The sequence below is a fragment of the Oncorhynchus tshawytscha genome, linkage group LG18, assembly GCF_018296145.1.
Source record: "Oncorhynchus tshawytscha isolate Ot180627B linkage group LG18, Otsh_v2.0, whole genome shotgun sequence".
Classification (NCBI taxonomy): Eukaryota; Metazoa; Chordata; class Actinopteri; order Salmoniformes; family Salmonidae; genus Oncorhynchus; species Oncorhynchus tshawytscha.
In genome coordinates, this window is record NC_056446.1 from 14522620 (window position 1) to 14540399 (window position 17780).

General features: G+C 43.1%; 1 protein-coding gene across 9 annotated transcripts in view; it reads left to right on the forward strand.

The window, feature by feature from the left end:
- Positions 1–17780, forward strand: part of lama2 (laminin, alpha 2) — a 135860-nt gene that overhangs the window by 4896 nt on the left and 113184 nt on the right. For all 9 annotated transcript variants that reach the window (XM_042300691.1, XM_042300695.1, XM_042300693.1 and 6 more), the window contains exon 2: positions 16161–16331. In XM_042300691.1, coding sequence (XP_042156625.1) covers positions 16161–16331 — 171 coding nt within the window. The remainder of the gene's footprint in view (positions 1–16160; positions 16332–17780) is intronic.

A 17780-nucleotide genomic window follows, 5' to 3' on the forward strand; every position in this document is an offset into this window, starting at 1 on the left:
CCATTGGTTTTGTAATCATGTTTGAGCATAAGAACACAAAAATAGCCCTTTCCACGATCATGGGATGCGACTAGTGTTTATGTTCTTTTATTGCCTTCAGTGTTCAGCTGACCTCTCAGGGTCATGGCCCCTGACCTCAGTGCAGTCCAGTGCCTCTCCTCTCTAGTGCACACTGTGTGGCTCTGAGAAAACCCCACAAAACTCTGCACTTCAGACCAGCCAGGCAGCCACATTCACAGCACCTCTAAGATGACTACATTACAAACAAAGCCACAGCCAACCGAGAGAAAAAAATAAATGTGATTGAATTCATAATGCATCAAAAGACAGATGGGACAGAAGACATTTTTGGGAAAAAATAAAATGCTTATTATGTTGGGTGACATATTTCCCATTACAGATTTTCTGGGTGAACCACACTGGAGCAGGCAACAGAGTAAATGTTAGCAGGCAGGGGCACATGAAATATGAATGTTGTCTGTGCTGAGCCGATATGTTATTTTGGTGAAGGGGTCTGACCATTTACACCCCCTGAAATAGACACATAACCTCTGAGGATTCTGGGGGTCTAGAATATGATTGAACGATGTCTTGGAAGTAAATTATTCACAGGTGACATTCTCAGGCCTGGCTGTGACTGGACAGTAGGTAAATAGGAAGAATACTAATCAAAAGGGTAGTGTCCCCTATGACTTAGCAGAACAGAAACCTGGGGTCATCTACCTGAGACATTACACTCAACATCCTTTTGAATCCTGCATTAGTAGGGCCTACTTTTCCTGAACTGATCCATTCTAATAAAATGGATTCTGTAATGACAGCATCCTAGTCTTCTATTGGACTATTGGATGTAATAACTATGTTTTTTGCTCTCAGAAGCAACAGAATAGAGGTGTTGGTTTGTTATCGGCAAGGCTACCAATTTTGCCTGGAATTCCTCATTTCCTTCCAGATCAAGCCACCTAATAAAGAAGAAAATGGGTATTCCTTTCTAAGTGCGTATGAAAGACAAAGTCAGTTCTTTCTCCTTTCTAGGGAGCTTGAATGACAGGAGATTCCTTGGATGTTTTCTCAGCTTCCAAGTACTTGACCATTGTATCACACTAAATGGATTCTCTTGTCACATTTGAAACACGTGGGCAGCTTGTTTGGAGAGCAACTTCACAAAGTATTGCCAACAGTCACCCGCTAACTCTTAATTCTGCTCTGCAGAAGGGACTTGGATTTTTAGAGCCGTCTGTACTCGTTTGCCTCAAGTCATTTGTTCAAAAAAACATCTTCAAGCTAGGTTCATTGTGACTTTGCTAAAGCCCATATTCTCAATCTATAGCGAGTCTAAATCATGTTATAGTCTGTATTTCAGTTCACATTTCTCCACATATCTTGCGTGAAAAGTGGATAATTACACAGGCTGCGATATCGGGTATTTTCCGTTATCTGTCAATAGGTGCGTTATACAGACATATTAGAATCATGTTGTGGTCATTGCCTTCTTCCTTGTGCATTGGCACCGTGAAACATGCACCGTACTATTTGTCCGACCCATAGTTCCCATGCATCAGCCTAACCCCATAGCCAGCCGTGTCTCAGGGGAGACATTACACACGGTATTACACCATCAGGTTTGGCTTGCATTGCTAATGTATGCATTCCATCCAGTTGTCCCCACTGCAACCAACAAGGGATCTCCGTCACGCCTCCTTTCAATTGGCCGAAAGAAGACTGTGGTACATTCGCGAGTTGAACCCACAACATATGGCACAGACTAAGTAATGAGGATCAACTCAACGTGCTGAAGTGTCACAGAGATCCTTCAAGTAGCCACAGGTCTGTATGTAGTCTCTTCCCTTTCCTTGTGTTTGTATTTGTTCCCACACTGGCCTGCCTGAGATTGCTCTGTGCAGAGGAGATTAAGTCCCACGTAAGCCTCCCAAGCTAATGGCTATTTGGCTTCCCTGTGCCTGTCGTCTGAGAGGCGTGAATCCCATTTCCCGTGCTTGAATCCCATTTCCATTTGTTTCCTGTTACACATATTGCTGTACCAGCAAATAAGGTGTTATTGAGATGTCTGTTGGAGGTGCTTAGCTGTGATTCATTGGAAACAAATAGCACCTCGACAAGTGGAATGGGCTTTTAACATATGTATAACATGCATTGCACCGTGGGGCCCCATTCTCACTCTGCCTTCATTTCAATAGGAGGAAGGGCTTCGGCAGGATTCTTTCCCTGCCAGCCAATGAATTATAAAAATGTCTTCCTATATTTCGAATGAGCGCTGACATTAGGTAAAGCATCGCACTGAATCATGACCATTCCTTTTTGCCGTCACATTCCTGTGATTTAGATCTTTGGAATATCGCCGGTCTTATTTCTTTTGGCAAAGCTATAAATATCACAGTTACATGATTGCCAGGATGAAATAAGCATCTGAGAAACAAGCTAACTTTACACATTTACTAAAGGGATGCCTTACAGGAAATTAAGTCACAGCCTTATTGCTCTCTCTGCTACCTACCAACTGTCCCACATATTGTCGGACTACAGACTATTTAGCCTGACTACCATTTAAACCGGTTAATTGTTTAATCACTTTAGAGTTTTGATATTCTAACCTTAATAACATCCATTGCTGCTGTAATTAATAGATGAGTTGTTATTTGATATTACAGAGCTGTGAGCCGAAAATGAAACTGTCCTTGATCTAAAGGAAGTCTGAACACTGTCCTTCGCGCGTGTTTATCTCTCTAGTTTGGATTTAATTTAATCTAGGCTTGACAAGAGGATGAAATACAGTAGCACCACCACCATGACAGCGAGCAGTCTGTCTTTTACTCACTGTCATACTCTTAACTTATTCTATGGGCTATTTCTACTCTAAAAAACTCATCTAAGAAATGACATTGTCTTGTTTGAGGTCCCTTCAATGGAAACGGTAGACTAATTCAGCTTTAGATGCCTTTACCTATCAACAGCATACTGCACACATTTATGATGCACAGAAAACCCCACTGACTTGTCAACTTCACGCTAATGCTTGATTATTGAATTAAAAAATGATCCAATTAACTAGTAGATTCATCAACTAATGGTATACTATGACTAAATTAGAATGTATTTTTGATTGGCAGACCTGGCCATGAAGATGAAGATCAGAGCATACCGTGGGGCAAAAAAGTATTTAGTCAGCCACCAATTGTGCATGTTCTCCCACTTAAAAAGATGAGAGAGGCCTGTAATTTTCATCATAGGTACACTTCAACTATGACAGACAAAATGAGGGGGAAAAAATCCAGAAAATCACATTGTAGGATTTTTAATTAATTTATTTGCAAATTATGGTGGAAAATAAGTATTTGGTCACCTACAAACAAGCAAGATTTCTGGCTCTCACAGACCTATAACTTCTTCTTTAAGAGGCTCCTATGTCCTCCACTCGTTACCTGTATTAATGGCACCTGTTTGAACTTGTTATCAGTATAAAAGACACCTGTCCACAACCTCAAACAGTCACACTCCAAACTCCACTATGGCCAAGACCAAAGAGCTGTCAAAGGAAACCAGAAACAAAATTGTAGATCTGCACCAGGCTGGGAAGGCTGAATCTGCAATAGGTAAGCAGCTTGGTTTGAATAAATCAACTGTGGGAGCAATTATTAGGAAATGGAAGACATACAAGACCACTGATAATCTCTCTCGATCTGGGGCTCCACGCAAGATCTCACCCCGTGGGTTCAAAATTATCACAAGAACGGTGAGCAAAAATCCCAGAACCACACGGGGGGACCTAGTGAATGACCTGCAAAGAGCTGGGACCAAAGTAACAAAGCCTAGCATCAGTAACACACTACGCCACCAGGGACTCAAATCCTGCTCCCCCCCCCCCCTGCTTAAGCCAGTTCATGTCCAAGCCCGTCTGAAGTTTGCTAGAGAGCATTTGGATGATCCAGAAGAAGATTGGGAGAATGTCATATGGTCAGATGAAACCAAAATTTAACTTTTTGGTAAAAACTCAACTTGTCGTGTTTGGAGGACAAAGAATGCTAAGTTGCATCCAAACCTTCCAAACCACACCATACCTACTGTGAAGCATGGGGGTGGAAACATCATGCTTTGGGTCTGTTTTTCTGCAAAGGGACCAGGACGACTGATCCATGTAAAGGAAAGAATGAATGGGGCCATGTATCGTGAGATTTTGAGTGAAAACCTCCTTCCATCAGCAAGGGCATTGAAGATGAAACGTGGCTGGGTCTTTCAGCATGACAATGATCCCAAACACACAGCCCGGGCAACGAAGGAGTGGCTTCGTAAGAAGCATTGCAAGGTCCTGGAGTGGCCTAGCCAGTCTCCAGATCTCAACCCCATAGAAAATCTTTGGAGGTAGTTGAAAGTCTGTGTTGCCCAGCGACAGCCCCAAAACATTACTGCTCTAGAGGAGATCTGCATGGAGGAATGGGCCACAATACCAGCAACAGTGTGTGAAAACCTTGTGAAGACTTACAGAAAACGTTTGACCTCTGTCATTGCCAACAAAGGGTATATAACAAAGTATTGAGATAAACTTTTGTTATTGACCAAATACTTATTTTCCACCATAATTTGCAAATGAATTCATTAAAAATCCTACAATGTGATTTGCTGGATTTTTTTCTCTCATTTTTTTCTGTCATAGTTGAAGTGTACCTATAATGAAAATTACAGGCCTCTCTCATCTTTTTAAGTGGGAGAACTTGCACAATTGGTGGCTGACTAAATACTTTTTTGCCCCACTGTATTTTTGTAACTCAATCGAATTGAGTTAGATTCAGATGGCTGAGATTGTGCAGTGGATTTGCTGTACTCTCTGAGGGCCGTAGTACAGAGGAGATTCTGGTAAAGTGAGATGATCAGTACTTTTTTCCACTGAGGTCTACTAAGGGGAAGGTAGAAAGTGAATATTCTCTGGGATACACTGTTTAAAAGCTTTCTGGCCATAATCAAAGGAAATAACAACATTCTCCAGGCTGGGAACTCTATAGTGTAATTGAAAATACAGATGTGAGTGCATGCTGTTCTTGGAAGAGAAACTTTACTGTAGGGGAAAGTAGAGAGTACACAGCGTCCACGATGCTGCTGGGACTGAGAGAAATGGGGGGCGGGGGGGACTAAATGGTTTTACCATTTTTCATTTGTGTCCTGTAAATGTTGTGGTAAATAGATGTCTTGTTTGATTAATGACTGGAACAGAATACTTGGAATGTAAAACTGGAAAAATGCATGTGGCCTTTGGACTGACCCATGCAAAGATAGGAAGGGTGTAGGAGGTGGAGAAACAGTGAAGCCCCTCCCAGGCCAGAGCCCAGACTTGAGTAGAGTAACAGGAACAGAACTTCTGGAAGACACACCGCCAAATGTTCTCTCCCCTCCACTGTGGTACTGCTGTTCTGTTCCCACTACCTGTTGTGCATCCTATGTCTGGGAACATAAATATCCAATACACAAGACACAACATGCACGCACATGCACACACGCAGACACACTTTTTCTCCTGGTCTTGTCCTTTCAGACAGTCTGAGTCACCTCTTCTTCCATGGCATTATTTATTTAGCCAAACAGAAGCCCCCTGACCACATTCTGTTTACCGTTTAGACAGCTGGACTTTCACTGGGCCAGAGCTGGAGGTGGGGCTGAGGCCAGAGCTGGAGGTGGGGCTGAGGCCAGAGCTGGAGGTGGGGCTGAGGCCAGAGCTGGAGGTGGGGCTGAGGCCAGAACTGGAGGTGGGGCTGGAGGTGGGGCTGAGGCCAGAACTGGAGGTGGGGCTGGAAGCAGAGCTGGAGGTGGGGTTGGGACCAGAGCTGGAGGTGGGGTTGGGACCATAGCTGGAGGTGGGGTTGGGACCAGAGCTGGAGGTGGGGCTGGAAGCGGAGCTTGAGGTGGGGTTGGGACCAGAGCTGGAGGTGGGGCTGGGGCCAGAGATAGAAGTTGGGCTGGGACCAGAGCTGGAGGTGGGGCTGAGGCCAGAACTGGAGGTGGGTCTGGGACCAGAGCTGGAGGTGGGTCTGGGATCAGAGATAGAGGTGGGGCTGGGGCCAGAGATAGAGGTGGGTCTGGGACCAGAGCTGGAGGTGGGTCTGGGACCAGAGATAGAGGTGGGTCTGGGACCAGAGCTGGAGGTGAGGCTGGGACCAGAGCTGGAGGTGGGGCTGGGACCAGAGCTGGAGGTGAGGCTGGGACCAGAGCTGGAGGTGGGGCTGGGACCAGAGCTGGAGGTGGGGCTGGGGCTCCTCCTCACTTAAAGGCACTTTGACAGGTGTTTCTTCCAGGGGCCCAAATCATCCACCTCAGAGCACCAGGATGGGCCCCTACAGGGCCATGCGCACCGCTTTAGAAGCAATAAAGTAAAGTATATAGAAGTCAGACCTTTAACTGCAGTGTTCAACGCTTTAAACAAAATGGTCTTTAGAGCGAACAGATGTTCTATTCTAATTATATTTTCTTACATTTTCTCATTTGACGAAAGGACTCGCCATAAAGGCAGTCTGGTCGCTTTTATGAACTATAGCATTTTATGGGCAGAAATCTGCTAAAAAGCTGTCAAACGGAATATGTGAATTACGACTCGCAGCATCTTTACTTGCAGTAAAACCTGCAATTTATAGCAGTTTACTACATATTGTTAATCTCCATCAGGAAAACACAGTAAACTACAATGGGAAACAAGCTCTCCAGAACAGGGCAGGGAATACTGCAGGTTGTGTGGCCTAGGAATTTACTGCACAATTTATACTGTATATCTTTATATATCTTTCTCATTTGGCTTGTAGGGCTACTGTAGTGTTGAAACCTGTTTGCTTTGCCATACATCATTCATGCTGCCATCATTCATGCTGAAATTGAGGGAGTTTCATCACTAGCCTATGTCTATCTTTCTCTTAATAGGACATCAAATAAAACTACAAATACAAATGTCGCCCTATGTGTCATTGATCATGTATTACAGTATATTCTATTCGCATTTGAACCAAACTACAATCCCTCTCATTTGAATTGAAGAAGAACCAAACAACTAACATCCGTTGGAATTAATGAAGTTGTTGAGTCATATCTATATGCTCGTAACATTGTAAATCAGCAGAGGGAGAGATATCCACTACTTCCTTTTATAAACATGTAAGAAGCATTGGCTTGTTTGCTTTGGCCTTGGCTGGGTTTGTCATGAGGAAGTGCTTCAGCCCTGTAAGAGGTCGAGTCCTAATGAAACTGGGATGGTTACCATGTTAAATCACCCTGGGTATCCTACTGCCGGACACAGGCTGCTTCACGGGAGATTTACAGATGACTGGGCCGCACCGCGTTAAATCACAGTGACCACTTACTGTGGAGGGGACGGGAGAGGAGCAGCTAGGGTAAGGTGAGGGAGGGAGGAGAGTGACCCGCCTGGCTAATATCGTCCATTAATAGAAGAAGAGAAGGCATTCAGATGATTTTACGATTGTGCTGTCACTGACGGAACGAGGACTGTGGGTAGTGTTGTCTCAGAGCTGTTGGGAAAGAGACACTTGTTGTCATAGGACATTCCAGTGGGCCCCAGTCTTGAGGGGCGGTGGGGAGTAGGGGGAGACTGGGAAAATCACTTTCAGACATGAATTCTGAGAGAAGATCTATTGTCATAGAAAAGTGTACGTGTGAATTTGATGAAGTAACGAAGTCTCAAGAGTGTTCTCTCTCTCAGTCAGAGACGTAGCTCCTGATGGCAGTTGCGATAGAATCACAGTTGGTGGAACGTCACATCGGCACCATTACGAGCTCATATCAAATCATTTTGTTGCACTGGTTGATCTTCAAATCTTTTTCTATCCAGTTGACTTGTGGAAATGCCTGTCACTATGTATAGAATACGACTACAGTAGAGGGACTATAGTCTTGGAAACTTTCCGCAGGAGCTTGATTAATATGTTTTGTTTTAGAACCATAGGAGGGAGAGAACATTTGAGGAATGAGCGTATGATCTAGCGCTTTCTTAAGATTCCTATTAAAGTGATACTTTAAGGGATACTACTTCCCCAGTGTCAGATGAACTTGTGGATGCCATTTTTATGTCTCTGTGTCCAGTATGAAGGAAGTTAGAGGTAGTTTCGTGAGCCAAGGCTTACTAGCGTTACCGCAATGACTGGATGTCTATGGGTATCTACTAGCATGCTAGTTAGAACTTGTGCTAATGCTGGTTAGCAACTTCCTTCAAACTGCACACAGAGACACAAAATGGTATCCACGAGTTTATCTGACTCTGGGGAAGTTCATTGCCAAAATCCAGAAGTATCCCTTTAAGATCTTTGAAATGTCATGAATTTCAAATATATATATTTAGCTGTGTGGTATGCACTTGGGTCTGACACATCCTTTTTACTATAATTTTCGATATGAATTTCAAATGAAATTCTTACATTTTTAGCCCTGAACATACCCTGGGTTTCTCTGACTGAATGATTACTTAGTAATGGCAGCTAATCAGTGCCAATTTAACAGAAATTACTCTGTGCTTCTGTCAATGTCGAGTGAAATGACTTTGCAGATTGACTGCACCTCTTTATTTGACATAAAATGAAATAGAATGCAACCTCATTTTGGTGGTATGTAATTTAAGAGAATTGTGGTATCGATAGTGAAAGAGCAGATTAAGCAACCCAAGTGGAGCTTCCCAATTATTCCCTCTCCGATACTGTACATTGGAATCCTACTAAACTGAGATTGTTGCATGCACTGTGTGTTTATGTGTGTGTATCATAGGCGGCTGGTGGTACCTTATACGGGAAGGACTGGGGTCATTGTAATGATCTCAGCCATTATTATCAGCTGTCCACCTCTCACCAGCCTCCTGTCGTGTGTATGTGTGTTCACGTTCAATCAAACTCGACCTGAGTGATCGCTGAGGATGTACAAGTGCTATGGGTGTGTGTGTGTGTGTTGTCCATTTGCCTGCCATCAGGGTCTTTTGCGGTCTCATGAATAGTCTTGACCTGCATGAGGAACCCAGTGAACTTCGCCATGTCTAGACAGCTTGTATTGCTTCCAAGATTAGGGTCTAAACCGGGTGCTTTCCTGTTTACAAGTCTGAGGTTAGCTTGTGAACACTTTCAGGAAAACATTTGGTCTGGGTCTGTATTTATCACGAACCTAAACACTCACACACTTCCAATCAACATTTTTGTTACATTTGAAATAGGTTCTAATGATCAATTGATGGTCTTACGTAAACTTGTAAATGTTTCTAGACTGAAGAAAAGTAGCCTGAATAAGGATTGGATAATGTACCGTTTTATACAATAGTTAGTTAGAACTATAGGAGGACTTTGTGAGAGTAAAAACTACACAACACCTGTAAAGGAATGTAGCTTAGGTTAAATTCACACACAACAACATTTCGCTATGCTCATGATTACAATGACTCCATTTAGAGAGAGAAAAATGAATCTAAAACAGTCAAGTAACTGTTCAATAAAGACACTTCATTTCTTAAGTGTTGTGTAATAACCTGAGATTGTGCGCTCTAAGAGCTCTATCCTTTTGTATTTGTGTTCTAGGAAGAAGACTGGGTTTAGTTATGGTTTGTTTCTGTTATGGTGCAACCTTGAATATGATGAATCTTACATCTGGTGACAGTGTATTGTTCAAGGCAGTAAATCAAACATTGATTGAAGGCACCATGAGTGGATTTCTTCTTGAAGTGCAGCAGGCATTTGAAAGGCTCTCAGATGCTGCTCACAGTTCAGGCGTCTCACCTTCATTGATCCCATGTTGGATTCATGTTGTCTTTAGAAGGGAATTCAGATAATATAATGTCTCGTGAACTGAAAAAAATGCCCGTGTTTACAGCTGCTCTATGCTGAAATGACGATAATTGAAATAGGGCCTAATTGGGATGATCATGATGGTGGTCATGATGATGATGGTGTTGATTATGATGAAGAATGCAATGACAATGACGTATAGGACTACGACTACAGAGAAAATGTACATCAATGATGTGGATGTATTCCAACTTGATGCGAAAGGTCAGTTTTTTATTGATTCATCTGTTGGGATATTTTTTTATGGCTATTTGTGGAAGGAGTGAGATAGCTCTTTAAGTTCTGTTTTTGTAGCTTGCAGAATATTTGCCTGCTGCTCAAAGACATCAGACTGGTCTTTATTCGGCCTTGATCCCATCCATGCTACATATCCATGCTTGTTTTCATTTCTGTTTTTCACTCGTTGATAGTCTAGGAAGTCAGGATCTGTGTTTTCAGTGTAATCCTAGAGCACTTCAGGACATGGATGTGGCCTTTAGAGTATAACATCCTGCTTCCTGTCTGTTTGTCTGTCTGTCTGTCTGTCTGCCTCATATTTTCTTTCCCTCCCTGGACGTCTCTGTCTGAATCCAGGTCCAAAGGAAAGAAACCAAAGAACATTCATCCTGCCTTTCAACATGCTAATGAATGACTGATTGCTAAAACAAAACAAAAACAACAACAACAAAAAACTTGTCCAATTGCAAATTACAAGTGTCATTATCCTCTATTAAGGAAGTCATTCATTTCTTAGCGGATGTCCACAGATGTAGTTACTAGGGAAACGGCATGTTGTTTCATCAAAGCCTGCTAGTCAGTGGTGGGGGCTCCAACCCCCTCTCCTCCCTCTCAAGATTGCATTACAGAGGTCTTAACTGTTCCATAATTGTCTGGTGGGACTCTCAATCCCTCATCACCCAGTGTGGGATGTGATCACACTAACAGCCCTTGAGAAAGAAGAAAGGGTATAAACAATAGCTAATGGATTTTTTTTTTTTTTTTGGAATAGAATGTTGCTATCAGCAAGAAAAGCAGCGGCCACTTTGCATTGCATTAATCCATATGTCATAGTGAGCTTTGCTAGCCATCACCATTTATGCCAAAATGTATATTTCATCTTATGGATGGATTTTTTAGTTGGATTTCTATTTGAGAATATGTATCCGTCTTTGGGGCTGTCGTGGTGATGCTGTCCTTGTGTCAGACCTGTATCGATCCCCTGCAGTACGTGTGCAGTGTGAGACTGATGTGTGTTGGAGAGTGCACACAAACACACGAGCGCACAAACACACGTCTGAGGCTAAGGCTGATGACTGGGCTGGACTGGACAGGTGACCCATCTAGAGGAGTGATTGAGTGCTACACCACTGGGCTTTGGCATTGAGCAGATATAATGTAGCGTGTTAAAGGTGCACCCTGCCACGATGATGAATACAGGCAAGTTGAAAAATAAATACTGCCGTATCAATCAATGGGCAGCTGCGTGACCCCTTTAAGATGTACTCATTTTTTACCAGACACATTAAGCATCAGGATTAAACTGTCTAATGTGGACACGGATCTCAAGGACAACCAAACAGTCTGCTGGCATATGTCAGAGCAGGGCCTTCTTCACTGTTCAATATGTTTCAACTACTATCACAAATTAAGTTAAGACCCAGATGCAGACATGTCATATTGACAATGGTTTAATATTCCAACCGGGGCAATCAATAGACAGGTCAATGTAGGCAGGGGCCAGTAAACCAGAGGTGGGGCAGCGGTACCGGACGGCAGGCAGGCTCAGGGTCAGTTTAGGCAGAGTTTAACAATCCAGAGGTGGGGCAAAGTTACAGGTCGGCAGGCAGGCTCAGGGGCAGAGGCAGGCAGAGTGGTCAGGCAGGCAGGCTCAGAGTCAGGAAAGGCAAGGGTCAAAACCAGGAGTGCTAGAAAAAGAGAGACTGGGAAAAGCAGGAGCTGAGAACAAAAACACTGGTTGACCTAACAAACAAAACGAATTGGCAACAGACAAACAGAGCACACAGGTATAAATACACAGGGGATGATGGGGAAGATGGGTGACACCTGGAGGTGGGTGGAGACAAACACAAGGACAGGTGCAACCGATCAGGGTGTGAAAACTGGGAGAGCAGGGAGTCCGGAAGTAGCCTATTGTCCCGAGCCTATATGTTGTTGTACACTGTAAAAATATCTACTTGTTTCAACTAAATATTATTAAGTAACTGGTTCCACAGGTTTTATTTTTATTTACTCAACTTTTCAGTCAAAGTGTTAGCTGAACGTAGCATTTTTAGTTAGCCCAAACTTAGCTCCAACATGAGAAAACGTAGGCAAGAATTCAGTCAACTTAAAATTATGTGTTTGCTCAAATTGTCTCATGTGTTCATTTAACTAGTAATTATTATTTGGGCATCTTACCTTATAAAAAGGCTGCGGAACTAGTTACACAGAGTGCTTTTATCATACAATGTTTTCAACTTACATATTTGACATACCGTTACATTGTGCATCTTAATTTATAGAGTAAAAATTATTCAACGTCTCATCTGTGATTTGTACTCACAACCTCTTGGTTCACAGCATTCCAATCTTCCTGCTACGCCACCATGTCTGTATCAATAATTGATTTCACCTGTATTGTGAAACTTTGCACTTCAAAGTAAATCTCAGCTCTGTTAAAGGTATACTCAAGACAAATATTTGATTGATCATAGTGATTAAGGAGTAACATTAAAAGTAATATACCCCACCAACATTAGACAACTATACAGAAAAACATCTAATTGCTTAAATAAGTAAATCAAAGAGAATAGTCTGATTAATAGTAATAGAATAGAATAGTCTGATTAACTGATAATTGACACAGACATGGTGGTGTAGCAGGAAGCTCAGAATGCCATGAACTAGGAGGTTGTGAGTTCAAATCCCCAGTGAGGACATGATTGAATAATAATTGCTGTATAAATGAACATGCACAATGTAATCATGTATGTCAACTATGTAAGTTGAAAACATTAGAGGTTAAAAGCACTCTGTGTGTGTAACCCGTTGAACAGCCTTCTGTAGTTAAGATGCCCAAATAATAATTTATATATTGAACAAAACTATAAACCCAACATGTAAAGTGTTGTGTGTCATGAGCTGAAATAAAAGATCCCATAAATGTTCCATATGCACAAAAATTATTTCCCTAATTTTTGAGGCACACATTTGTTTACATCCCTGTTATTGAGCATTTGTCCTTTGTCAAGATAATCCACCCACCTGAAAGGTGTGGCAAATCAAGAATCTGATTAAACAGCATGATCATTACACAGGTGCACCTTGTGCTGGGGAAAATAAAAGGCCACTCTAAAATGTGCAGTTTTGACAAACAACACAATGCCTCTGAAGTTTTGAGGGAGAGTGCAATTGGCATGCTGACTGCAGGAATGTCCACCAGAGCTGTTGCCAGATAATTGAATGTTAATTTCTCTACCATAAGCCGCCTCCAATGTCATTTTAAAGAATTTGGCAGTACGTCCAACCAGCCTCACAACTGCAGACCACGTGTAACCATGCCAGCCCAGGACCTCCACATCCAGCTTCTTCACCTGCGGGATCGTCTGAGAGCAGCCACCCGGACACCTGATGACACTGAGAAGTATTTATGCCTGTAATAAAGCCCTGGTGTGTGGAATAACTCATTTTTGATTGGCAGGTCCTGGCTTCCCAGTGGGTGGTCCTATGCTCTTCCAGGTCCACCCATGCCTGCGCTCCCTGCTCAGTCAAGTGAAATCCAAAGATTAGGGCCTAATTTTTTTATTTGGATTGACTGATTTCATTATATAAACTGCAACTCAGCAACATCATTGAAATTGTTGCATTTTGCTTTTATATTTTTGTTAAGTTTAGTTAAAAGAACATATGAGACAAATTGAGCAAACACATCGTTTTAAATTCAGTGAATTTTTGTCAATGTTTCCTCAAGTCGGACCTGTTTGGGCCAATTATTTTTGTTGTTGTTATTCAGGTAACTCTTGGACCAAAAAGTTGAGTAAACAAAATAAAATGCTGTGGAACTGGTTACTTAATAATAATCTGTTGAAACAACTACGTTTTTGGTTGCTTTTCTTTTTACAGTAATACTGTGTATGTTTATTGTGTACTGGATGAAATGAAGCTTTACAATGCATTACGCAACAAGCGAGTAGTGTTGCATATCAACTGAGTATTCTAAATGTGAAGCAGATGTTTCATGACAAACTAGAACTAGAAATAGAACTAGAAATCTTTCAAGTAGATCTACAGTACTGTATATCTCTTTATTCCTGACATTGAGCCGGTCAGGCATTCATTTTGAATGAAGGGAAAAGAACCACACTTGGAAAACTCTTAGATGATAGGCGAGAAAGATCCATCTCTTTCTAAGAATCTGGCAGACAACTCTAGCGGGAGAGTCAGCATGAAACAATCATTTGTTTTATCAACTTGAATGAAGAATCAGCAGAAGCATGATGTGAATGGGAGCTGCATCCACAGTAGTATTGATCCGAGGCTGGAGAGAGCACGGAGAGATAGACTCAGCCCAGCCTAGTCATCCATACTTCATATATCAAACACAGGCCCACGATCAGAAACCCACCCTCTCCTTATTCAATAAAATACTAACGTACAATAGCAGTAGCAGGTCCCCTAGCAGCATACATACTGTAGCCTGTTTGGCTTATCACTGTTGGAAATCAATAGAGCAACAGTATATGGGACACAACTGTCTGTATGTGAACATCAATGCCTCAAATACACCTTGCGTCAGTTAAAAGGCCAGTGTAATTTAATACCAGTATGAGGTACTTAGCCATAACCATTGACATTTAGATTATACAGTAATAATGTAAAGTATGATAATAGCTGATGATAGTCCTTTCTTATTCCGTGACTATTCCTCCCTCTGTTGCCTCTGATGAGAATTTGAAATCTTGACCTCGATACAAGCGAAGAGAAATTGCCGTCCGCTGAGAAAAACTCTAATAGAACGTAGTGGGATATTTCTGGATGAACCGTCCTCATTCAGAGCTCTGTTGCGTCTTCTAAGGTCCCTTTGTAAGTATCAGCCTCATGATACAGTGATTTCATGTCTCTTCAAACCTAGTCAAATGCCTTGCTCCAGTACTGATATTCACCCCTATGCTTTCAGGGCAACTGCTCCGCTCACAGTCCCTGCTGTGTTAAATGTGGTGCTGCAAATGGAGCTAGACACTGTTTTATTAATCAGCCAGTGTTAGTGGCTGGGTGAGTGAGGGGAAAACACCTATAGGTGGTATGAAGATTTGGACGGACTTTAACCAAGTAGTGCTTTGAGTTCCAGAGCGTAGGGCACAGTGTATTTTAGAGGTTGTACGCTACCATACTACCTCACCATTTGACTTTTAACAGTTAGGCCAGTGTTCTTAGACCTTCATCAGCTGGTGAATGTCAGTGCTATCGCGCCACAGAGTTCCTCATAGGCATCCGTAAAACTTAATTTTCTGCAGTTTTCAGATGTTCTTCACAGTTCATTTGGCCTGGACATCTGGAGGAACAGCTGGGAGCCATTTCAGAGCAATGGGCCCAGTCTTTGATACACTCAGTCAGTGTTTCCTTCCCATACAGAGCCATAACAGAACAAGGGGGCAACATTGGCTCAGCACGTGATGAGATCCCCTCCCTCTCTCTCTCTCTCTCTCTCTCTCTCTCTCACTCTCTCACTCTCGCAGAACTAAGGACACATACAGTTCCTTTTTATCGAATCCCCCATGGACACTTGTTATTTACGTTCCCATTGAAGCTCTTCTGAACCAACAGCTCTGTACAGTATTTCATTTTAAACCAGAAACTGTTGTCTGTTTACGTTTTCTGATGGAGGGGCAGAGAGAGATCAAACACCAGCCCTGATTGTGAAGTCTCAGCTATTCCTACCATTGCCAGATATGTACCATTGGGGTCATATTTCTGCCATTGCTTGAAATCAACAGTTCTGTATGTATGAAGGATGCTGTCCCTCACTCCTCTACAGGACCGTGAGCTAGGGGGAGACTGCGGGTATAAACCTGACAGACCGTGGCTCTACTCTACAATCTCATACCTGCGGAGGCTCACTCTCCTCTCTGTGAACTCTGAGTCAGACCTGTCACACTGGCCTGGGACACATCCCTCTCTTTCTCTGGGGCCTATTCACCATAGGACTCCACTCGTAGTACAGCAACGGCAGTGAAGGAAGTGACAAAAATGTTACAGAATTGGTCAGGCAACCTTGTATTGTTTGTATATCAGCTAGAGGTACCGCATGTGAAGTGTATAGTATGAAGTACCTTATGTTTCCCGATCCTCTTCCCTCAGGTCTGTTCCCAGCGGTGCTGAACCTGGCCTCTATGGCAGATATCAGCACCAACGCTACCTGTGGAGAGACAGGACCAGAGATGTACTGCAAACTGGTGGAGCACGTCCCCGGACAGCAAGTCAGGAATACCCAGTGCCGTATCTGTAACGACAACAGCGAGAGGCAATTTGGTAACTATCAATATTATACCGTACCTACTGCATATTACAGTACACCTCTACTTTGTATTGTGTCAGCATGCTTCACACAGTAGGACTAGGAGTGTGGAGGGCTGTATACCACATTCAGCAAGGATTTAGAGAAACCACCTGCACGTTGCTCTCATCAAAGTGCATCACTGCTCCTCATCATTTATCCATTCCAAAATCAATGGGCTCAGCCTATGAAATATACATGGCCTGGGATTGCTGAGGAGGGACTTTTGAAGAGTTCTGACTTGTGGGTCTGTAAACACAGCCTGCGTTTGTGAGCATATCTCACTATCTAACAGAGGACACATCTTCCTGTGTGTACACAGAGAGGAGCCATGCTTCATCTTCTGACAGGCACTTTTGCTGGTAATTAAAACTCACAGCCTATCTGACTGAGAGATTCACCTAAGACAAACTGGTGTGGGTGTAAACTGTGCAAAGATACATTAAATTATAAACGGGGTGGTTCGAGCCCTGAATGCTGATTGGATGAAAGTATGACAAACATACCAAGGCTAAGGGCTGTATTCAGGCACTCCGCATGTCGTCGTGCATAAGAACAGCCCTTAGGCGTGGTATATTGGCCATAACCACACCCCCTTGGGCCTTATTGTTTAAATATACACTCAGAGGCCAGTTTATTAGGTACATCACCCCGTTCACAAATCTTTTGTATTCCTACTGATAGTGAGTTACGTAGCCATGGCTTGCTATGTAAAGTAGGCAGACAGGCATTGAGGTATTCAGTTACTCTTCAATTGAACGTTAGAATGGGCAAAACAGGTGACCTAAGCGACTTTGAGCCTGGTATGATTGTCTGTGCCAGGCATACCGGTTCCTGTATCTCAGAAACAGACGGCCTCCTGGGCTTAACACGCACAACAGTGTCTAGGGTTTATTGAGAATGGTGTTACAAACAAAACACATCCAGTCAGCAGCAGTCCTGTGGGCGAAAACAGCTTGTTGATGAGAGGTCAAAGGAGAATGGCAAGAATCATGCAAGCGAACAGGCGGGGCCACAAACTGCAGGCGCGGCACAACAATGGTGTGCAGAACGGCATCTCGGAACCACAACTCGTCGGTCCTTGTCACTGATGGGCTATTGCAGCAGTCGACCACACTGGATTCCACTCCTATCAGCTAAAAACAAGAAGAAGCGGCAACAGTGGACACACGATCACCAACACTGGACAGCTCAGGAGTGGAAAAACATTGCCTGGTTAGACAAATCCCGGTTCTTGTTGTGTCATGCTGATGGCAGATTCAGGATTTGGCATTAGCAGCATGAGTCCATGGTCCCATCCTGCCTGGTGTCAACGGTACAGGCTGGTGGCAGGGGTGTAATGGTGTGAGCAACGTTTCTATGCCCCAAAGAATTCAGGCTGTTCTGGAGGCAATTCAGGCTGTTCTGGAGGCACGGGGGGGGCG